The sequence below is a fragment of the Grampus griseus genome (assembly GCF_964374135.1).
Source record: "Grampus griseus genome assembly, chromosome: 11".
Lineage (NCBI taxonomy): Eukaryota > Metazoa > Chordata > Mammalia > Artiodactyla > Delphinidae > Grampus > Grampus griseus.
In genome coordinates this window covers 9342158-9366458 of record NC_139005.1, presented here as the reverse complement: position 1 = coordinate 9366458, position 24301 = coordinate 9342158, and the positions used below count along the sequence as shown (strand labels likewise).

Genomic DNA, 24301 nt, shown 5'->3' with positions numbered 1-24301 from the left:
GCTCCTGCCTGCCTCTGTGCCCTCATCTCGTGCCCCTCTCCGTCCTCAGGTTGGTGTGTGTGTGTGTGTGTGTGTGTGTGTGTGTGTGTGTGTGTGTGTGTGTGTGTGTGTGTGTGTGTGTGTGTGTGTGTGTGTGATTTTAGCACTTTAGCTTCAGGTGCCCGAGACCTGCAGCCCAGAGGCACCCTCCTCCTCCTCCAAGTGTCCCCCTCTCCCCATGTACCTGGGTGTCTCCTGCTGGATTCACGGTGGCCGTCAAGCCCCCCCCCGGCTCCCAGGCAGAGTTGAGTGTCCTCTTGTCACACGCACTCCTTTGGCCACCCACCATAATTAGCCAATTATTCATCTAATTATTTGGTTGAAGTTTGTCCCACTGAACTGTCAATTCCAGAGAGGACCTCTGTCGTGGTCACGGCTGTCCCATCAGCCAGCGCCGTGTCCGGCTCGCAGCAGTGCCCACGGCACGGCTCTGCACCCTCCTGTGGATGCCAGTGGTCTCCAGGGTTGTTTGGCTGACAAACAGGGACCCTTTCCTTCCCGCTGCTCCGCCGCATCTGCTGGGAGGTGGTGCGCTTGGCCCCGGAGGAGGACGGCTGCCAGAGTGGACACACCCCAGGGGGTCCCGGGAGGGCCTGCTCGTGGTGGATTAGGAAGCCTGAGCTTCACGGGAAAAGGCCCAAGAAGTGAGCTGTGTGGTGACCCGTGTGCAGTTCACACGTCAGGCAGATGGGACTCCGAAGGGTCGTCCTCCGGAGACCAGACTCCTATTCGCTTTTCCTCGGGACTCAGAGCATCGTCTCCCGATGGATGGTTTCATGAGGCCTTGCCCCCGACGGTCACCAGAGGCACATCCGGCAGCCGCTTCATCCTTAGCCGGGATCGGATGATAGTTGGTCCAGTGCGTTTCCTGAGAGCTGTGCCCCTGGTTCCCTGAGCCCTGGATGTCGTACCGGACTCTGTCGTCCTGAGCCGCCGAGGGAACCCACCTCTCGTGGAAAGTTCCCTGGACGTGATAGAAGCACCCTGAGGACTCACTGGGGCTGCTGGATAATGAGAGCAGAATTTACCAAGTCTCCCCTTTTAACCTTTCGTAGCAGAGAAATGTTTTCCTTGCCCTGTGCCGCTTTGCTCACCCTGAGGGTCCTCTGGGGCCTTGTGGTCAAGGAGTAGGAAGCAGGTTCTGGGCTCACACCCAGACCCGCAGAGCTTTCAGCTCTGAATGGAATCAGGAAGTCGTTTTTTTTTTTTTTGTGGTACGCGGGCCTCTCACTGTTGTGGCCTCTCCCGTTGCGGAGCACAGGCTCCGGACGCGCAGGCCCAGCGGCCATGGCTCACGGGCCCAGCCGCTCCGCGGCATGTGGGACCCTCCCGGACCGGGGCACAAACCCGTGTCCCCTGCATCGGCAGGCAGACTCTCAACCACTGCGCCACCAGAGGAGCCCCAGGAAGTCCTTTTGAACACCCAAAATACACAAGACTTAATGTCCATCAACAGCTATTCATTGTATCAAGGGAGGAGTCAATAAACATTTAATTATGTGCCAAGCACTGTGCTAAATGCAGAGGTGATTGCAAAGGAGTGTGAGACACAATTCTTATGCAGACAGTTCACAGGGTATTATAGCCGGAGGGGTAAGAGGTCACCACACATACACACACACACACACACACGGAAAGAGAATTCACAATTACCAGGTTAATGGTAAATTCTTACTGCTGTGTGATGGCTGTGTGTGTGTGTGTGTGTGTGTGTGTGTGTGTGTGTGTGTGTGTATTTTTTGGCTGCGTGGCTTGTGGGATCTTAGTTCCCTGACCAGCGATCGAGCCTGTGCTTCCTGAAGTGGACGCACGGAGCCCTGACCCCTGAACTGCCAGGGAATTCCCATGGCTATACCTTTTATAGAAGTTCTAAGTTGGCAAGACCCTATTTAAATACACTGGTCAGGGAAGAATTTTTTTTAATACAGCAGAATTTTAAAAAATGCAACAGAATAGAATTGAAACTAGAGGGACTTCCCTGGTTGTTACCAGAGGCTGGAGATGAGAAAGCCCAGGTGTGGTGGGAAAACAGTAAGAAGATGAATGGGCCTGGGCCATGGTGGTGGGTAGAATAGGGACAGTGAGGGTGGACAGTAGAGTGGGATCAGGTGATGAAGGGCTTGAGTGTCTGATCAGGAATTTTGAATTGTATTCTGTGTGTATTTGGGAGCAGAGGATATATCAACACTTTATCTCAGGACCTTAATCTGGCCGCAGAGTGGAAACAAGTTGGGAAAAGGACGGACAGATCAGAGAGAGCTGTTCCTGAATTTATCTAGCAGTGCGGCATGGAGCTTGTGGGCTGGGGGTGGAGAGGAGGCGGGGACAGGCAGATGGACCTCGCAAAAGCAAGTCTGAGTGTTGGCATACCAGGCGGCTGCTGCTGAGGTGACTGGGAGAACGGGGCAGATGCGAACAGGGATACAGAACCAAAGAGAGCGAGATGTTGGCTTGGAATTTATTTTAGAAGTATCGATAAGTCTTTCAAGTGAAAATGACCAAAAGAGGATTGAAAATGTTAGGTTGGAGTTTGGGACCTCAAGCCCCCAAATGCAACCTTGGAAATCTTTGATTTTCAGGTGAACATGAGCAAAGGTGATCTCCTTAGTAACCTCCTCCTTCCATGCTGATGGAAGCAGAGGCCTTCTAGGTGCTTCCTCCTCAGGAAGCCCCAGGCTGCTGTTCGCTTGGCTGTAGCTTCACGTCTTAAAGTCACTGGAGGACCAGTCGGGTGGCCTCTGGGAACCTCTCTCCTGCTTATAGAGCTTGTTGCCTTTGCTTAGCCAAGGGTGGATTCTGGCCGTAGTTCCTTTTGATTGGTCGTTCTGGTTGTGCTGTTCAGAACAACCTTTGTTTGAAGGCAGGTATTGAGAGTCCTGCCTGGCTGTGTGTGTGTGCGTGTGTTTGTGTGTGTTGAAGAAGAGCCTCTGGGTATAGTTATGTATTGCCAATTTGAAAGATCAGTAAGAGTAAAAAATACCACTCGACATCTTCTGAGAACTCTTTACTAAACAACACTTCTGGATTTTGCCAGTCGAATTGATCTAGATAACATTATCTTGAGGAATGTAAGATTTAGACATCATGAGACACGAGAACTCTTGTAAGTTGCATTATTTTAGTATTTAGTGCTTTTTTTACGCTAGTATTTTGAAATTTTTTAATTCGTTTATCGTGTGTTTGATAACTGTGTTAATCCAAAAATCAGCTAGAGGGCTTCCCTGGTGGCGCAGTGGTTAAGAATCCGCCTGCCAGTGCAGGGGACACGGGTTCGAGCCCTGGTCCGGGAAGATCCCACATGCCGTGGAACAGCTAAGCCCGTGCACCACAACTACTGAGCCTGCGATCTAGAGCCCACGAGCCACAACTGATGAGCCCGTGAGCCACAACTACTGAGCCCGCGATCTAGGGCCCACGAGCCACAACTGATGAGCCCGTGAGCCACAACTACTGAGCCCGCGATCTAGGGCCCACGAGCCACAACTGATGAGCCCGTGAGCCACAACTACTGAGCCCGCACGCCACAACGAAGAATAGCTGCTGCTCACCGCAACTAGAGAAAGGCCCATGTGCAGCAATGAAGACCCAAAGCAGCCAAAATAAATAAATAAATAAATTTATTTATTTAAAAAAAAGAGAGATGGGATTGTTTTGTTTAAAAAAAAATTAGCTAGAATGTCCCATTCCCCAGCTGTGCCAGGGGATAGGTTGTTCTCATACAGAGTGAGCTTTTTTGGGGGTGTTACTTATGGGGCAAGTTTTACGAGTTGGAGGCTACTTCTCAGGCTTCCTGGAGGATCTCCACAGAAATGCATGTCTGTCCACCATCCTGTCAGGTGGATGGAGGAGATGGAATGAGAGTTTAAAATGAGCGTTCCACGTCATTTGGGATTTTTCTCTTCTGGGCTGCTCAGCGGAGAGTTGACTAGCTAGGACATAATTGCTGCTGCTGTTGCTGAGGAAAGTGCGCCATGCTCTCTACCCCCCTGGAAATGATCGATCAAGCCTGTGTGGTTGGGCTCACCCAGACCAACCTATGTGCATTGGAAAAGTACAGTTACATATTTTTGTTTGCTTTCTTCGGAGGTACAAAATTATGTTGCCTTTCCTTTGCCTTTCATGTCAGTAGTTTCAGCTTTCCATGTATACAGTCCACTGACCCTGGGAGAACTGTGACCATGCTTGTGTGTTTTTAAATGGTTAGAGGGTAAAGTTGCCTGAATCAGTCACTTCAGACTAAAGTGCAAAATAGTTATTCATGAGAGCAATTAAAATACTTGCAAAATACACATTTCAGCATTTCATTGTTTAATATTAGGGTTGTCTCCTTTGTGTAATAGCAAAGCCCAGATTTTATTTTCAGTGTGGAGAGAACTGTTCTCTACAGGTGCAGGAATACTTCACTTAAATCCTTCACATAGGGCTTCCCTGGTGGCGCAGTGGTTGAGAGTCCGCCTGTGATGCAGGGGACACGGGTTCGTGCCCCGGTCCGGGAAGATCCCACATGCCGCGGAGTGGCTGGGCCCGTGAGCCATGGCCGCTGAGCCTGCGCGTCCGGAGCCTGTGCTCCGCAACGGGAGAGGCCACGACAGTGAGAGGCCCGCGTACTGCAAAAAAAAAAAAAAAATTCCTTCACATACATTCTAGAATAAGTAAATGAATGGGTCGTATTTATGTCCCAAAAAGGGGGTCTTTGTTTTACAAAAGGGTTAAGCTGCATGAGAACTATATTTAAAAGCTGAAATTATATAAACTGTGAAAATGGTTTAATGTACAGAAATTAAATTTGCATATGACTTTAGAAAAATATCTTTCATAAAGTAGAGCTTTGTGTAAATAGATTTCTGTACGTAGCCATGGAACTCATCCCCAGTATGGGAAGGGGCTACCTTTAATCCCCCTTCCCAGCTTAGGCAGCTCTGTCAGCTGATAAAGCTCTTAGGACTTGCTCCCCATTTGAACTGAAGCATAAGTGAGCAGCCCTGTTTCTCCCTGCAAGGAACTGTCTTCAGAGTCATGGAATTGACATTTATCTCTGGTTTGACTAAAAGGATACGGATACATTTTGAGAATTTGCGTCTGAAAATTAACATTGCTAATCTGTAGTAAAGTGCTACTTTTGTGAATATTCCTTTATTTTAAGAAACAACTCTGTGATTTATAACTGCAAGGGTCAGAGGGAAGAGAAAACCGACCAGTTAGAATTGTTTAGCTGCATCGTTTTATGTATTTTATTTTACATGGCAGACTTTTTTTGCCTCTGAAAATGGAATGGTGGTTGACATTGGCTTTTATAGAAAATTATATTTATGGTTTGAATTGTGAAGGAGGTACTCTTAAGGGAAGAAGTATTTCCTGGCTGAATGAGAAGAAAGTGATATACAAATTATGAATGGCTTTAAGCTGTACCAGGTGTTTTCTCCGTCCAAAGTAATATGTATGTTTTTATTTATAAATATGCATTCTACAGGTAAATTTGTGGAAGACTAACAGAAATATGGATTTTTAACATTGCAGTTTGTCTGCCTGTTCATCCAAGTCTGTAGAGGCCAGTGGTGTCCGTATGTCTATCTGCTGGTCTCCCCACCCGCCTTTCTCTACAGGCCAGGGTGTCTGCATATGTGTCTTCCTTCCTCTTAAAACAAACACTCCTAGCTCAAGGGGCGAAAGCCGGTACAGCGTTCTGAGATTCAGGTCTGTCTTAGGGAAGCACACGTGCGTTGTTCGACTTTCTACTCTCTCCATTCCTAGATGATAAGCAGCATAAAATCTAGGGACAGGAGAAACTTGGCAAGATTGGACGGTGAGTCAGATACTTGAAGGACTTTAAAAAATATTTTTAAACTTTTTCAAGAAGCGTGTCAGTTTCTCAGTGCTGCTTTCACAGTAAACAAGCGGAGATCATGAACTGGGGTTGTGTCTTCTTGTCATAATAGGATCTAACTCAGGGTCTGGGGACAGCAGAGTTGGGACGAGGGCAGAGATGACTCTTGATTCTGTGTCTGTCAGCCATTTGTAACAGAAAGTTTACGTAGGTGAATTGTACTTGTCTTCTTGTAAGAGGAAGAGGGACATTTCAGACATATTTCAAAACTGAGTTGCCGATGAGGCTCCAGATAGTTTCTCGAGGGTTCGGGTAAGTCAGGCAGTGTCTCATCTGTTGTTAATTAATGAAATGAAACTGGGGTCACTGGAGTCCAACGATGAATGAAAGGTCAGCGAATGGAAAAAACTGTCAATAAAGGAGGATGTCAGCAGAGTGGAACATTGTCAGAGATAAAGATCAGGGAGAACATACTCTTTGGCTGAGGTAGTGTTGTGTGGAAGTTACCAGGAGTCCTGGTTTGGGACATTTCAAGCCAGCCTGAGCCCTAGATGAATGCTCTGATTTCGCAAAATCTGTGAAGTATTTTAAGGCTGTTTGGATTTGTGCTGCTAGAGATTAGTTGAAAAAATTTGTAAGGAAGAAAAAAAGTTTCTGTTTGTTTTATAATGTGTTATTGCTGTTTTGTTTGGCTTTGGGGTTTTGTTTTGAGGCTGAATAGTGGCTGCTTTCTCTCGTTTTTTTTTTTTTTTCTGTTTTCTTAGAACTTTCTAGAGCCACACTCACATTTTACTTGTTAGGACCACCAAAGTTAGAAGCGATTTAGGATAAAGTGAATGATAGAGCTGCACTTCAAACAGCCCAGGCTGGCCCGCCTTCAGTTTACGATTGTTGGAGAATCTGTCCCCTCTGAGCGTAGTTCGGTGGAGGACGGGCTGAAAGTCACCGAGACGCCGCCACCGTCTCACCACCGATTCACAAACTGTGATCGTAAGCCGGCCATGACCGTGTTTTTCGTATCCCCCGCTAGTTCTTCCTCAGCTTTGTTACTGGTCTCGTGTGACTCACACTTACAGAGTTCTTGTTTCTCTGGTCAGGTCAGATCTCCTTCCCTTTTCTCTCCCTCATCGAGGTTTTTGAACCATGTGGCTTGGGGGAAGCAAGGCTCTTCCGTCAGTTTGGGAGAGGCCCGTGGCCATTTTCAGCCTGGTGAAATGAGACTGAGATGAGGGCAGGACCCCAGAGATGTCAGCAGGCTGTCCCCACATCCTAGAGAGCGTTGCAGTTAATTCCGTGGTATTTAGAGACACGGCTTAGCAGAGCGAGTGAGAGTACAGTCTCGAGCCGGGCTCACGTCCAGCTGTTGATTATCACCTGGCGTCCTTCTGAACCTCTCTTTCCTTATCTGTAAAATGGGAGCAATCGAAGCACCTACCTCATGGGGCAGTTGTAAAGACTGAACAAACCCTTGTAAAGTGCTTAGAGCAACGCTTGTCACATAGTAAATGTCCAGTAACTCTGGGAGTCCTTACATTATTTATAAATATGATGACGTAAGTTTCAGATGGAATTCAAGTGGAGTTTCCTTGGATTGCCTGGTTTCTCTGTTCTCTGAGAACATTTACTGGACTCTCGTTTTGTTGGATTTAAATGAGAGATCATCCCATGAACTGTTTTGGAAACAGAAAAGGAAAAAACATGAAAACAGTTCTTTAGAGAAACACCAGAACAACAAAAGTTAATGGAAGTTAAAATTTAAATTATAATCAAAATAGTGGCCGTCAGTTGTCACGTTGGGTAGGTGTAACCTAGGCAGATAATGTTTAGACTCTTTAACATCTATTATTACAAGAACTGCTTTGAGGGGAAAACTCACCTTAAATAACTGCATTATGCACTTAAGAGACTGAAAAGGACAAAACATTAATGAAATAAAATGATAAATCCTAAACGGTGACAGGCACATACGTATGCCAATATTAACTGACCCCTTTTTTGAGATTGCCGTGGCTTATACTTTAGGTGTAGGGATTCTAATTTACTTCATTTCAGTAGCTGCGACAGCCCTAGCACAGCATTTCCTTGAGTGTGAGTTCCACCAGCTTAGATTTTAAGAGATTTTAGCGGGGGAAATGGGAGGGGAAATTCCATGGTCAAATAAGTTTGGGACCCTTAAATTAAATGAAAGTAAACTAGTTTCCTTAGAGATTTTTTTCCAGAGCTTTTAATACGTGTGCTGTGAGTCTCCCGGGGAGACGTGATATGCAGTGTTTCTGTTACTTTTTGGACCGATATCCCGTCTGTCAGCTTCCTGCAAGGACGCCAGCGCCCTGGAGCAGACTCTGGGAAATGCAGCCTTAGAAGCATGACTGTTTTCGCTTTGTCTCAGGTGTAGCCTACCGAGGTGTAGCTGCGGATCAGGGGTGGAGGAGGGGGGCCCCCAGATGAAGCTGGGAACTCGATGTCGGATCACTGTACCACGGAGGGCTCCCTCTGCGCGGGCACAAAGCACTCACGCATATCAGCTAACTCAGTCCTCTGACAGCTCTGTGAGGCGGGTGTGATCCTTAGTCCCATTTTACGGACAGGAAACTGATAGCCAGAGGGCGTAAGTCACTTGTCCAAACAGCTAGAGCGTGGTGAAGCCAGGACACAGACTCAGGTACAGGGGCCTCTGCCCGCCCTCCCTCTGCTGTACGGCCGCGGGGCTCACGTGCGTGGGGTTTGTATGCTGCGTGTGTGCACGGGGCGGGCCGGTGGTGGTGAGAGAACAGCATGAAAGTGTGAGGTGACCGTGAGTTTTGTGTGGCTGGAGAGCGCGTTTGGAAAGGGCAAGAAATGCAACCTTAACGCTGAACAGGTACAGGTCCCCAGGGCCTCGTCGGTCCCGCAAAGGAAGGTGGGGTTTCTATAATGGAACCCTCTGCTCTTTCTGTCAGGTTACCTTAAGAACTTTAATAAGCAAACTGCTTAAGGGTAAAAACAGTGCAGACGCTTGGCTTGGAGGCTAGGGCACACCTGCATTTGCAGGCGGCGCGGTTGTCGTCACCGACTTGCTGCTGTCCTAGCTTGCTGTACCGCGCACCCCATGCTGAACACAGACAGTGGACGCAGGAGTCCCGAGGGTCATGCTTGCGTTGAACATAATACAGGGGATAAAAACGGGTGACACCTCCCCCGTCAACTCCCTGCACTTCTGCAGTTTTTGAGGGCATATTTTATATGTTTCTGGAAGCGCAGGAAAGGCTAATGGAATGTAGCTCAAGGAGATGGAGGTAAATATTTAATGAGATTTTAGGGTCCTTTTTAAGATTTTATTTTATTTTTTATTGGAGTATAGTTGCTTTACAATGTTGTGTTAGTTTCTTGCCGTGTAGCAAAGTGAATCAGTCATATGTATACATATGTCCACTCTTTTTGAGAGTTCCTTCCCATTTAGGTCACCACAGAGCACTGAGTAGGGTTCCCTGTGCTATACAGTAGGTTCTCATTAGTTATCTATTTTATACATAGTCGTGTGTATATGTCAGTCCCAGCTAGGGTCCTTTTTAAGGCTTGATTAAAGAGGTAAAAATGAGGCTGCTCTGTCTTCTTAACTGTTTTTTAATTTAGTAGTATTAAAAATATACACATATTCCCTATAATCCAAATGTCTTTGGTTCCGAGTTTAGATGTAGTGACTAGGGAGGGTCTGGATAGTGAGGGATTCATCTGAAAATGTATCAGAGTGTATTCAGTTCTTGGGTTTGGATTTGGGTAGCAAGGAGGATTTAGATTGGAAAACCCAGGGAAGACCTTGTTCATCTTTTCTTTTCTGAAAGGAGGTGAGAGTGTCTCCTTAGCCAATAGATTTCTCTTCATTAACAGGGAGTGAGATTGTGACCTAATGAAGATCATAGAGTAGGTCATTATAAGGAAGGGACTGGAAAACACTGAATTCCTCCGAGTCCAGAAATCTTGCCACGAGGCATCCATGTAACCTGAGCGGTTAGGGTCTGTCGGCCCTTGTTCACAGCGCTCAGCCAGTGAACAGGAGACCCCGGAATCGGGGGTCATTATGCGACCCTTGATATAGAGAATATTTGTAAGAGTAAGGGGGGTATGTGGTATCTTTGAAATATAAAACTTATACAGTAGGAAGATTTAAAGTTCATTCTAGAAGGAGCTCTTAACTCAATTTTATTTTGAAGAAGTCACGTCTGGCCTCAGTTCATGTGTTTTTGTATCCGCATTTTGCATCTGTCTTGGCTCGGTTATCTGCTACTTTCAGTCCTCTTTAAGTCACACGAAATACGACAGGGAGCAGGGGGAAGACATAGGATGCGTGAAGGTGAAGGGAGTGAGAGCGAGGGGGTGAGTCACTAAGTGCCTTCAGGGCCTGGGGTCACTTTCGTGGGCTTGCAAAGCCGGGTCTGGTGCTGGATTGTACCCCAGACCGAGCAGCTGTGGACGGGGCTCCACTTCCATCTGTGGGATCTGATTGTTCTTTTCAGACAACTGTATTTGAGTAGTTAGCAGAAGGCTGGTTTTCATCTTTATGCACGGCGTAACTGTACCCTGTCTGTCCTTAGGTGGGTTTGCCGAGTTCTCCCGCTGTTTCCCTGGCCTCTGTGAAGGAAAATCCACCCTAGTCCCCACCTGCATTTCTCAGCCTTGCTTACCTGTTGCCAACATTGGGCCAACCCGAATTCTGCCCAATCTCTATCTTGGCTGCCAGCGAGATGTCCTCAACAAGGTGGGTGCTTTGAACATAACCTTCATTGCAGGGTTTCTTGACAGCAGCTGGAGAAGCACTGGGCTGCCGGCGGGCTGTCCTTTCAGGCACACGCACCCCGTGTTCTTAGTGCAGCTCCCCTGTGAGCAGCCCAGCGGCCGTACCATCCTCCCCAGTGCTGTCTGCTGTGACGTTCTGCTCGCTGTAGGAAGGCTAAGCCGTTGTCAAGTGTGCTGTGCTTACAGGTCCAAGAGACCTGCGGTTGGGCACACCCAGGAAGGCTCATGCCGCCTAGATGATTTCACATATAGAGATGTATTTATTTACTGCAGCAACTAGAAAGGGACTCGGGTTGGCTTGGACTGAGGAAGATCTCATGATGACTCCTGGCTAGAGGGGCGGGGAGGGGGGTAAAAGGATGGTGAGGACCAGCGCTAAGAAGACGCTCTGCAGGCGCCCCGCCTGAGGCCCCTTGGAGCAGTTTGGTTGAGAAAGAAGAGGGAGGACCGTAAATAACTGGATGAAAAGGATGTGAGCCGTTCTGAACAAGGTGTATCCCACGGAGGAGCCGTGTTGATTGCTTGAGGCCATTATATATAACGGTACACACGTGACAGCGGCAGAACTAAGATCCGTCTGTCTCCACTGCTTATATGCTCTTAACAAGTGGTGCTAGAAAACAGTGCTCTAACTGCCTGGAAAGTGGTTTGTCTCTAAAACCTCTTGTTTACATCACCTCTAATTGAAAAAACAATCAAAGATCTTAATTCAACCGCTGGTGATCTGCAAGTGCTGCTTTTTGGGTATTTCTGCTTGAGGAGCTGAAACAATGGGGCTGACCGTAAGATAAGCTTCCAGGTGGGCTTGCTTTACTTTAGCGCGTGGAGAGCAGAAACACCCTCTCACTGGGCAGCAAGGAGGCATTCTTTTTGCTCTCTTCTTCTTTTTTGTTCTCAAAACTCCTGCCTCTTCAGAATTTTGCCTGGACATTTTTGCTAACATGTCTGCTCGTTCTGTGAGGTATTTGAAATTTGATAGCTTATGCTTGCACTGAGCCTTTCTGGTGGGGTCACGATGTCTTTGAGCACGTGCATTTTATTAGTTCTCTTTGAGAGATAAGCAAACTATGTCACAGAAAGCAAAATTAATTTCCTAAAGTCACATGCAACCCTGGGGCAAACCCGGAGGTGCTTTATTTAATCCTTAGATCAGCAAATAAAACAAAATGAAATAAAATTCCTAGTTAAGGATCCTGTTCAGAATCCCCCCCAGTAAAACTTAACCGGTCACTGGCAGGTGATTTACAAGTAGTTATGTGACAGGTCCTTTCTGTTACTTCTGACATTCAGTGCAGTGGTACCTTGATTTTGCTGCATACCTTTTCCAGGTTTAACAAATGTGTCAGTTAACAGCTAAGTGAGGCCTGCAGGGTGAGAGCAGTTAAGCTGGAACCTGAAGTTGAGGTGTGCCGGGGGCTGATAGTTTTCTGTTTTTAATTGGCTTCTACATGTCCATGTGCTGAACAGGATAGGCACACAGATGCCTTGAAAGGAAATGGTTGTAGGGGGAGAATGGGTTTTTGCAAGCTCATGGGGAAACAGGTTGAGCAAGGAGTCATTGGGGAAGACCGTGAGAAAGCTGCTTTGGGAGCTGCCGACGTGCAGACTAGGGAGTGGTGAGAAGAGTGCTTTCAAGGTGGCGAGTAGAAATTTCTATGTGCGTAACCTCTAGATTCACTGTTGAGCAGAGTCCTAGTGCTGGAGGGGACCTTACAGATCATTTAGTCAGCCTCCTTCGGTCAATAATGAGGAAATCGTAATTCCAGAAATGTTATATAAATTCCACCACATCACCCCGCTGCTGGGTCTTAGAACTGGATGTGCCTCTCTTTCGAAAACAGCATAAACTCATCTCCCTGCTCCACTCACTGGTTTAAACTTCCCAGGAGAAATAATGTGCTCTCTTCTTCTGGAAGATCTCCAGAGATGAAGATTTTATAATCTCCCCTGATAGTACGTTCCTTTTTAGTCAAACTTAGAGGTTTCTAAGAACCACCACCACAAGACCACTAATCTTATTAGTCATCTTCCTATTTATTTATTTATTTGTAATAAAGTGCCACTAAAATATGTTAAAAGCATGTCACGGAAAATTTCTGGGGAGGGTAATAGTGTTTATCATTTAGAATGCTAGGCCCTTTATGTCACTGCATTTAACCCTCATAATAGGATTTGGAGGTAGGTTGGCTCTGAGTTATGTCACTTACTTACCCAAGATTTTGTGGCTAGAAAGTCATTGACCTCAAAGCTAGTGAGTGACAGAGACCTCCTCAAACCCAAACTACTCTGGCTCTAAGTCCTGTGTTTGTAGAACACCAGAAATCCTCATCGTCTGGAAATTGAAATCTCTGTAACAGGCTGTCACGAAGGACTGACAAGTCTTAACAGTCTGTTGAATCACAGCTGAGATTTGTTTCCTCCTGCTTTGTCTACAGCATGTTCTATACCAGCATCATCCCACAGAAGTATAATGCAAGCCACATATATAATCTAGAATGTTCTGATAGCCTTATTTAAAAAGTTAAAGAAAAACCCAAGTGAAATTAATTTTAATGACATTCATCACCGTATGTCTAGAATATTACCGTTTCAACATGCAATCAATATAAAAAATTATTGGCACTTTACAGTTTTTGGTACTAGGTCTTTGAAATCTGGTGTGTGTCTTATGGACTCTCACTGTGGACGTGCCACATGTGCCTGTGCTTCCACAGATCAGACGGTGCAGGTCAATACTCTCAGCATGTGATTGTTTTTACTTAGGTCTCAAAGACATAGCTCTTCTGTAAAAGACTGTAAGAAGGCACTGGTAGCAAAAAGAACACACTTCCTTTCCCCTCGCATCTGTACTTTGTTTCCCACAATCTGTCCTCCTCTGGTCTTTGAACTGGAGTTGTACAGCGGTTACACTAAAGCAGTTTGCTGGTGCCCACAGTTCACATCTGACTGAGTGGGACTTGAACCAGAATCTCTAGTTATAATGGGACAGACAGAAGTTCCTGATGTTTTTTTCTCCTTGACCAGTTAAAATTTCAAACGGACTTTTGTTTCCCACTTACACACAGGGTGTACGATGGGATTCCCTACCGCGAGTCGTTCCTGAGCCGGGACCTCTTCGACTTCTTCCCTAAAGCTGCCGTGCCCGCGCCTTCCCCATTTTAAACAGGGTGCGGCCAGCTTTTTGGGGGGTAGCTTCTTATTTCAGTCTTCTAACACGCACAGTTGGCTTTCCTGGGCTGCCTTGCTGTTCTGCCCGTCCCCAGGACTACTGCCACTTTCTCTGGTGTTTTCGTACGAGAGTTAGGCTGTAGCCTGGACACCGTATAGCCAAATACTGCTTTTAGGTTTCTCTGTGATCTAGGAAGACAAAGGCTCATGTCGTCAAAATGATCAGTGAAAGTATTTATTCAGGGTCCACGGTGTGTAGAACGCCATACAGAGTGCAGGTTGGTTAGACAAGACCTGTTCCTGAGACGGTAATTCGCAAACAAGGTGATTCAGGCAGGAGCGAGAGCCGGCTCCGGACCGGGAGGATTCGCATGCCAGGTCTTCGCCTCACCGGCCGGAGCCACGTGCCCCGAATCTGCTTCTTCACCTGCAAACTGAGATGATTCCTGCCCCCTAGTGTTCTTGTGAGGCTCCTGTGACGTGGCCTTACGCCAGGCACCAAGAGCAGTTCCTGGTTTATAGGGACACTGTTATTGTCACCACCGGGTAGGGTGTACAAGGGTCTGGGGTGAGTGGTGGGTACATTGGGCGTGGCTGGCTGAGGAAGGCTGGCTGGAGGAAGTAGGTCAATTCTGAAGGCAAGGGGAGTGGCAAATGCAAACTCACTCATTAAATTGACTTCAGAAAGAAAAATTACAACTCTTTTATGTACATTTGCAGTGCCTGTGTGATTTAATGGGACCTCTGTCCTCAGCCTGAATGAACGTGGGCAACCTGACCAAACAGAGCAGTTGTATTAAAGCTGTATTCCATATATTACTCCACAGTCTGTATCAACAGAGTATAGAGCCCATATTTAGAAATTAGTCCAACTACGGGGCAAAGTTGTTTCATGGTTTAGGAGAAGGAAACAAAGGGGGGAAAAGTGAATGCAAATCATAGCAGTAAAATTAAGATTTATTTTTTGACTCACAAAAATTATTTTTGAACACTTTCTTGATTGTGTTTTGAAACCAGAATCTATTTTTTAATTTCTTAGGGGGTAGTCTTTTCTACTTTACAGCTGAACCCTTTTTTATACCCAGCCTGCTACATTCAGTGTAATTTCCCTACTTGAGGCCAATTAGGAGAAAGGACAGTTTGAATTAGTGAAAGATATACATTACAGGCTGGGGGGTGGGCAACAACTTTACTGAGATATAATTTATATACCATGTGATTTATAAGTTATTTTTAATTGAGATATAATTGACATATAACATTATATATATAATGACGTATATGTTATACGTCATTATATAATTGACATATAACATATTTCAAGTATATTAGTTTCAAGTAACATTATATCCAACATTCAGTATTTGTATATATTGCTAAATGATCACAATAAATCTAAGTTAACATCTACCACCGTACATAGCTACTCCTTTTTTTTCCTATGATGAGAACTTTTAAGATTTCTCAGCCACTTTCAAATATGCAATACACTGTTACTATCTATAGCCGGCATGCTGTGCGTTACATCGCCATGACTGACTTGTTTTGTGACTGGAAGTTTGTACCTTTCGACCACCTTTACCCCTCCCCTCCACCACCTCTGGCAGCCACCACTCTGTTCTCTGTACCTATGAATTCAGTGTCTGTTTGTTTTTTAGATTCCACATGTAAGTGAGATCATACAGTATTTGTCCTTCTCTGTCTGACTTAGTTCGCTTAGCATAATGCCTTCAAGGTTCATCCTTGCTGCAGCAAATGGCAAGATTTCCTTCTTTTCTAAGGCTGAATAATATTCCATTGTGTACATAATACCACGTTGTCTTTATCCATTCATCTGTCAGTGGGCACTTAGGTTGTTTCCATGTCTCGACTTCTGTAAATAGTGCTGCAGTGCACAAGGGGGTGCATGTGTCTTTTGGAGATAATGTTTTTGTTTCCTTCGGATAAATACCCAGCAGTGGAATTGATGGATCAGATGGCAGCTCTATTTTTTTTGTTGTTTTTTTTTTTTTTTTTTTTGCAGTACGCGGGCCTCTCACTGCAGTGGCCTCTCCCGTTGCGGAGCACGGGCTCCGGACGCGCAGGCTCAGAGGCCATGGCTCACTGGCCCAGCCGCTCCGCGGCATGTGGAATCCTTCCGGACCGGGGCACGAACCCGTGTCCCCTGCACCGGCAGGCAGACTCCCAACCACTGCGCCACCAGGGAAGCCCGGCAGCTCTATTTTTAATTTTTTGAGGGACCGCCACACTGTTTTCCATAGTGGCTGTACCAGTTTACATTCCCACAAACTATTATTTTAAAAATAAGGTAAAGTAAGGGAACTAACGTTTATTGAAACTTCTTGTATATTATGTGCCACTTTATCCTCATAACAGCTTTACAAAATAGAGATCGTTAGCCCTGTTTTACAGGTAAGGAAACTAAAGCTGAGGGAGGTCAGGTAGCCCCTCCAAGGTCATTCAGGTGGCGGACAGTCACGTGCTGAGCCGGGCTCCCAGTTTTCTGGGACTGGTGCCCATGTGCTTGTCCTGCACACTGAGTTCACCCACAGTAACAGGAGGAAGGAGGGTTTAGAGGCACGTGTGCTGGCAGAAAGGGAAGTGGTGGTAGAAGTTTATCAAAACTTCCTTCTGACTGTTTCTGTTTTCTCCATGAGCAGAGAGAGAGGGTGAGGGAGGACATATGGAGGGTTTGAAAAGAACGGGGAAGGGCTGGAATGGCATCCAGGCTAGAGGCCAGGTGAAGACCAAGGGCATGGAGTGCCCGCTGGGGAGCGTGGCTGGAAGGGGGCCCGGCAGCAGCGCTGCTGAGTGTTCTTCTCGGGCCACGTTCAGCTGCCTGCGTGCAGATGCAGACTCGGTGGCGAGCCAGGTTCATCCAGGGCTGTGATCTTGCCACGTGAGTGTGAAGAGGTGACGGAGGGACCCAGTAATTGAGGGTGAAAGCGAGGGAGGGATTCCAGGTGACCCTCGAACAGTGAGGGGGTTAGTCCTCGTATCGTTTATGGTCGGCCCTCGCCCTCCGCAGGGCCTCTGCAACCTCAGGTTCAACCAGCTGTGGATCCTGTAATACTGCAGTGTTTACTGTTGAAAAGCATGCACGTATAAGTGGACCCGCACAGTTTAAACCTGAGTTGTTCAAGGGTCAACCGTGTAGTGACTGGCCACAGAATTTAAGCTGGGCCAGGAAGCAAGGACAGACGTCATGAGGATGAAGGACAGAGAGGAGGCTGAATGAGGTCCTGGGGGGATCGAGGGACGCCAGGAGTGGTGGTGGAAGACAGTAAGCTGGAAGGAAGGAGGCGGCGTCCCGCAGCGCGTTGTGTGAGGTTATGGTTACTGGTAATGGCAGAGACCGGACCGGGCCTCGGGAGGGAGTGCTCAAGGTGAGGCGCTCAGAGAACCCAGAGGCCACGGTGTCGGAAGGATATTTGAAGGCCGGAGAAGAAAGATTACGTTATCAGTAGGAAGCACGTGTTAGCCGACTGAACACAAAGTTGAGCCAAATATGCAACAGCATGAAGGCTCTCTGGAAGCCTAAGGATTACGGTGTTTAATGACGGGACAGAGTCATACTGAGTTGTGTACGCTTTACACAACACACTGAAACAACGCTGAATGAATTACGTAAATTCCTTAAAATGTGGTAGGAAGTCAAGACCTCCATCTCTGAGTAAAAGCAGTCATGATTCTATAAAACAAACCCGTTCTTCATACTTGTGGTTCCATCCCAGTTCTTGCTGTCAGGAGCATTGACATAAGATGCCCTCTCGGCCACTTACATGCCCGGCCGTGAACATCATCAGGAGAGAAGGGAACAGAACGGTCACATGACAGTCACGTGACGCCTTAGCTGACTGCAGCCCCCACCCACCCCTCTGCTCTGCCGCCCTCGGCAGGTGGGCGCCTGTCTCCTGGCAGCAGTGGGCTCCGGGCCGTCGCAGGGCTACTAACCCCATTTGAACAGTTTACTCACCAGGACGCAATTGTGTTTGTTCTCGGACCTGTTTAGGCCAATGTACTTGTTATCATAACGATGTACGTTAGTTAAAATATTGCATACACGGATGAAATATGAATGAGGAAAGAGAGTTGTTTTTCTATGACCTAAGCTAAATGGTTTCAAAAGATTCGGGAAAGGGACTTCCCTGGTGGCGCAGTGGTTGGGACTCCGCACTCCCAGTGCAGGGTGCTGGGGTTTGATCCCTGGTCAGGGAACTAGATCCCGCATGCATGCCGCCACAACTAAGGGGCCCATGTGCCTCAACTGTGAAGCCAGCAAGCCATGATTAAGGAGCCCACAAGCTGCAACTAAGGAGCCCGCCTGCTGCAACTAAGACCCAGTGCAACCAAATAAATAAATAAATGTTAAAAAAAAAAAAAAAAGATTCAGGAAAGACTGATTGCTCTACGTTTTTTTCTGTCTTACTAGGCAGGGGAAGGCAGCCGTAGAATATTTAGGGGACAGTCATCATCTAGAAGATTCTGTCCTGATTTATTGCTTTACTAGTTCTTGCTCTTTAAAGAATGGAAAGTATAAGTGGTAGATGCATTTGGTTGTGATTTTCTTAAGAACTCCAGTCAGCTAACCTATTTAAAAAAAAACACCAAGATATTAGTGAATTAATGTACATTTATTTGTTTTGAGTTAAAATGTTTTACGTATATATGTAACATTTTTAACGGTTTCCTCTTTTAACTCATTTTTTCCACTGATGTATAACTAGCATTTTTTTCTCACTTCATTTTGTGGTTAAATTATTTTATTATCACTCCATTTCAACACATTAATGTCCCCTCCCCCCTTACATCAGTTGTCTAAAATAAAGCTACTACTTAAGTGCCTCTCTTCGTGGCACACCGTTTTATATGTGGAGAATATTGTTGAGACATAAACAGCGTTGTAGGCTTGGATGACTGATGTTTCTTACATGAGGTCAGAACTGCCCCTTTTTCGTGTTTCCTTTCCATCGGGCCATGACCATTGGGCACGTGGCAGCAGTGGCGTGAGGCTGGGGGACGTGCACGTGGGCAGCCAGGCCTCAGCCGGGAGCAGCAGATGCCAGTGTGAACACGGCAGCAGGGCCACGCTGTGATGCCCGTGGCTGCAACTGAGGTGACAATCAGGGAAGAAAGAGGTAAAACAGGACTGATTAGTCTCCTCCAGTAGCCATCGAGTGTCCTGAGTTACGTCCATGCCCAGAGGGGTGCTCCTTTATGTCCTAACTGGTTACAGTTAAAAAGGGTGAAAAAGGATGCAGTTAAAACTTCATATTCTGTTACTTCATTTGGTTAAAAAGAAAGTCTGTACGTAGGCGAGTTACTTTATTGCTCCATCTAATTTGCTTTAAAAAGAACTTCAGTAGAGAATGGCAGTTAAGAGGACGGATTCTGGAGATGAGAATATGCTTGGATGTGGATTTCTACTCTGGACCACTTGTTAGCTGTATAACTTTGGAAACATTCCATGAACTCTCTAAGCCTCAGTTTCCTCATTTTAAAAATGAGAAGAAGAATAGTATCCATCTCAAAGGGTGGTTGTGAGGATTAAATGAGACGGTGCATTTAAAGGCTTAGCACAGTCCCAGGTACACAGTAGGCACTCGGTAAACGTTAGATGTTGTTTATTAACGTGTACCATAGTAGTATATTGTTAATATAACAGAGCACCTGTAGCAAAGGTGCCCAGCACATTTTTCATTGAATTTAGGTTTAAGTGGTCATTTCTACAGAATGTAGACTATTAGGCTAATTGTCAGAAGTGTACATTATTCTAGACTTTGTGTGGGGAAATCACATTTGATGCTCACTACTGACTTGTCTCACGTTAGTGTTGTCATTTGTGAGCATCGCCTGTGGTCTTTTGTGTAGAGTAGGTAACGCTGCCCGTGTCAGCCTCTCTCCTCAGAAACTCCTGTGTCTTTATTATCGTACTACTTTTAATTTAATAAATCTCTGTCACACTGTTGATGGAAAGGAGATGGAAATGTAAAAAGGTTCCTTTCTTTAAGGAGCGTTCATGAGAGAGGCATGAAAGACTTTTATCTCCAGTAATGCTGCCGTTCTTGCGTGGGAAACGCTGTGGTGATCAGACAGTGGTAGAAAACAGTGTGACCTTCGCTCGTGTACAGACGTTTAAAAGTTGTAAACACCACTGAGATCTCACGGGAGCCTACGAGACCTTCGGAAGGCGAGGGTCAGTCACTCTAAGAAGCTCGCCCAGCTCCACAAGCTGTTTCTTGACTCTGTCATCTGATAGCCGAGAGGGCTGCACACCTGATCTGGATTTACTCAGTCTACTTTTCTGTAAAACAATATATTTATTGCGCTGAATGTGGTAATTGAAGGGATGAGCGCGTTGGCAGGAGGCTAAAATAGGGAGAAAATGACCAACTGTCCTTCGGGGAGTTGGAGTTGGAACAGATCTGTAGAGGAGGTAGCATTCCAAGAAAAGGAAGACGTGACCAGAGTTGCTTCGAAGAGAATGATTTCAGGCCAGGGACATTTCCTGACAGGCAGCAATGGATGACTAAATGGAGTGGGTTGTATAGGCTTGCCTGGAAAATGGTGGACGGGATGTTAGCTGAACAAACACGTACCGAGTGCAGCTATGTACCTGGTGCTGAAGGGAGAAGCATAGGCAAGCATCCGGCCAAGACCTCACTACTTCACTGCTTAATAGGAGAGACGAGGAAACCTGCTAATGTGCTCGGTGCTTTACTAATAGCATGTCCAAAGTCCTTTGGACGGGCAGAGAACAGAATGGTTAATTATGCACCCGTAGGAGGGCTTCATAGTAAGGTTAACTTAAAGTAGAAGAGTGGAAGAGTCATCAGGAAGAGGAACAGGGCCTGCTGAGCTCAGACGGTGCGAGCAGCATCGGGGAAGGGGGATGCGCATGTGAAGGGGATTTGGCGATGGTACGGAACGGGAGCAGGCAGTGAGACATGATGAAACTAAGTGTGGAGAAAGCACGTAGCTCGCGTTTAATTACAAGAAAGATTACTCCGGTTGTTGTTTGGAGAGGAAAACACCGCAAACTTCAAGAGCTCCCTGTTGACTCTTTTGCTACCATGGTGAGGGCTTACCCCTGAGCAGCGACTGGGAATAGAGAGAAAGGGTGGACGGGAGGGGCGATACCAGGAGGGTTTGGCAACATTAGGATGGGGGTGGTGAGGAAGAAAAACAGGATGAAATGATCCCATTTTCTAGCTCAAGTGTCTGGGTGGATGTTATTACCAAAAACCGGTTTTGGATTACAGAGAGGAAACAAGAATTTGAGGCAGAGAAGGGAGAAAGAGAATGTGCTGTGTTTCTGACATTTTGAGTTTGAAGGTCCTGAGGAACATCCAAATAGAGATACCAGGAAGCGGCTGGAAATGACGTCAGAAATTAAAGAGGGCGTGTGTGTGTGTGTGTATTTATTTAAGAGTCATCAGCATGTAGAGGTGATAATTAAAACTACGGAGGGGGCTTCCCTGGTGGCGCAGTGGTTGAGAGTCCGCCTGCTGATGCAGGGGACACGGGTTCATGCCCACGTCTGGGAAGATCCTATGTGCCGCGGAGCGGCTGGGCCCGTGAGCCATGGCCGCTGAGCCTGCACGTCCGGAGCCTGTGCTCTGCAACGGGAGAGGCCACAGCAGTGAGAGGCCGGCGTACCGCAAAAAAAAAAACCCCAAAAAAACAAACAAAGAGAAACTACGGAAACAGAGTCAACCTTCAGAGAGAGTATTTACAGCCAGAAGATGGCCTAGGACTGTATCTTAGAGAACAACCAGCATGTTCAGTTTGGGAAGAAAATGTTCTCATTGTGTGTGCATATATTCTGAAGTCATAGCACAAAATAAACAAACAAACAAAAGTATTCTAGCATACTCCCAAATCTTGTAAATCAATGCACTTATTCATGCATTTTGGGGATTACATCTAACATGGTCATAATAAATTTACATAGTTGCCCAGGAGGGGCAAGTCATAGTAAACTGTCGCGGTTTTATTTTCTGTTCTTTGTTCCACTTCTCTCTCTAGTAATGAAGATAATAGAGAGTTGACTATATTAGTGATGTGTGATCTTTTAAACAGCCTATTTTGCCCTTAAAAAATTCTGCTTTAAAGCCTCAATAAATTTAAGAAAACTGAAATCATATCAGGCATCTTTTCTGACCACAACGCTATAAGGCTAGAAATCAACTACAGGGAGAAAACTGCAAAAAGCACAAACACGTGGAGGCTAAACAATATGCTACTGAACAACCAGTGGATAACTGAAGAAATCAAAGAGGAAATCAGAAAATACCTTGAGACAAATGAAAATGAAAACACGACGATCCAAAACCTACAGGATGCAACAAAAGCAGTTCTAAGAGGGAAGTTTATGGTGATACAAACTTACCTCAGGAAACGAGAAAAATCTCAAATAAACAACCTAAACCTTATGCCTAAAGCAACTAGAGAAAGAAGAACAAACAAAGCCCAAAGTTAGTAGAATGAAAGAAATCAGAGCAGAAATAAATGAAATAGAGACTAAAAAAACAATAGAAAAGATCAATGAAACTAAAAGCTGGTTCTTTGAAAAGATAAGCGAAATTGATCAACGTTTAGCCAGACTCATCAAGGAAAAAAGGGAGAGGGCCCAAATCAGTAAAATCAGAAGTGACAAGGAAGTTGCAGTCTACACCACAGAAATACAAAGGATCATAGGAGACCACTGTGAGCAACTATATGCCAATAAAGTAGACAACCTAGAAGAAATGGACAAATTCTTAGAAAGATACAAATACAATCTCCCAAGACTGAACTAGGAAGAAACAGAAAATATGAACAGACCAATTACCAGTACTGAAATTGGATCAGTGATTTTAAAACTCCCAACAAGCAAAAGTCCAGGACCAGAGAGCTTCACAGGTGAATTCTACCAAACATTTAGAGAAGACTTAACACCTATCCTTCTGAAACTCTTCCAAAAAATTGCAGAGGAGGGATCACTTCTGAACTCATTCTATGAGGCTACCATCACCTTGATACCCAAACCAGACAAAGATATCACAAAAAAAAGAAAAAATTACAGGCCAATATCACTGATGAACATAGATGCAAAAATCCTCAACAAAATACTAGCAAATCGACTCCAGCAATACATTAAAAGCATCATGCATCATGATCAAGTATGCCAAGGATCAAGGACTTTTCAGTATCCACAAATCTGTCAGTGTGATATATACCACATTAACAAATTGAAGAGTAAAAATCATATGATTATCTTAGTAGATGCAGAAAAAGCTTTCGATAAAATTCAACATCCATTTATAATAATAAAAAAAAACCTCTTCTGAAAGTGGGCATAGAGGGAACATACCTCAACATAATTAAGGCCATATACGGTAAACCCACAGCTAAGATCATACTCAATGGTGAAAAGCTAAAAGCATTTCCTCTAAGATCAGGAACAAGACAAGGATGCCCACTGTTGCCATTTTTATTCAACATAGTTTTGGAAGTCCTAGCCACAGAAATCAGAGAAGAAAAAGAAATAAAAAGAATCCAAATTGGAAAAGAAGTAAAACTGTCACTGTTTGCAGATGACATGCTACTATACATAGAAGATCCTAGAGATGCTACCAGAAAACTACTAGAGCTCATCCATGAATTTAGTAAAGTTGCTGGATATGAAATTAATATACAGAAATATGTTGCATTTCTATACACTAACAAAATATCATAAAGAGAAATTAAGGAAACAGTCCCATTTACCATCACATCAAAAAGAATAAAATACCTAGGAATAAACGTACCTAAGAAGGCAAAAGACCTGTACTCTGAAAACTGTAAGACACTGGTGAAAGAAATTGAACACAACATGATGGAAAGATATATATATGTTCTTGGATTGGAAAAATCAGTATTGTTAAAAGACCATACTACCCAAGGCAATCTACACATTCAGTACAATTCCTATCAAATTATCAATGGCATTTTTCACAGAACTAGAACAAAAAATTTTTTTAATTTGTATGTATGGAAACACAAAGACCCCGAATAGCCAAGACAATCTTGAGAAGGAAGAACGGAGCTGGAGGAATAAGTATCCCTGACTTCAGACTATACTACAAATCTACAGTGATCAAAGCAGTAAGGTACTGGGAATGAAAACAGACACACGGATCAACAGAACGGGATAGAAAGCGCAGAGCTAAACCCACACACTTATGGTCAATCTATGACAAAGGAGGCAAGAATATACAATGGAGAAGAAGTCTCTTCAATAAATGGTGCTGGGAATACTGGACAGCTGCATGTAAAAATATGAAATTAGAACACTCTCTAACAACATATACCAAAATAAACTCAAAATGGATTAAAGACCTAAATGTAGGACTGGAAACCATAAAACTCCTAGAGGAAAACATAGGCAGAACACTCTGACATAAATCGCAGCAAGATCTTTTTCGGGCCGTCTCCTAGAGTAATGGAAATAAAAACAAAAATAAATAAATGGGA

The 24301-nt window shown here is 45.3% G+C and overlaps 1 protein-coding gene across 2 annotated transcripts in view; it reads left to right on the top strand.

Annotated features, from left to right (window-relative positions):
* The window catches only part of DUSP16 (dual specificity phosphatase 16), an 84954-nt gene that overhangs the window by 45547 nt on the left and 15106 nt on the right, over positions 1–24301 (top strand). For both annotated transcript variants that reach the window (XM_082665535.1, XM_082665536.1), the window contains exon 6: positions 10435–10598. In XM_082665535.1, coding sequence (XP_082521661.1) covers positions 10435–10598 — 164 coding nt within the window. The remainder of the gene's footprint in view (positions 1–10434; positions 10599–24301) is intronic.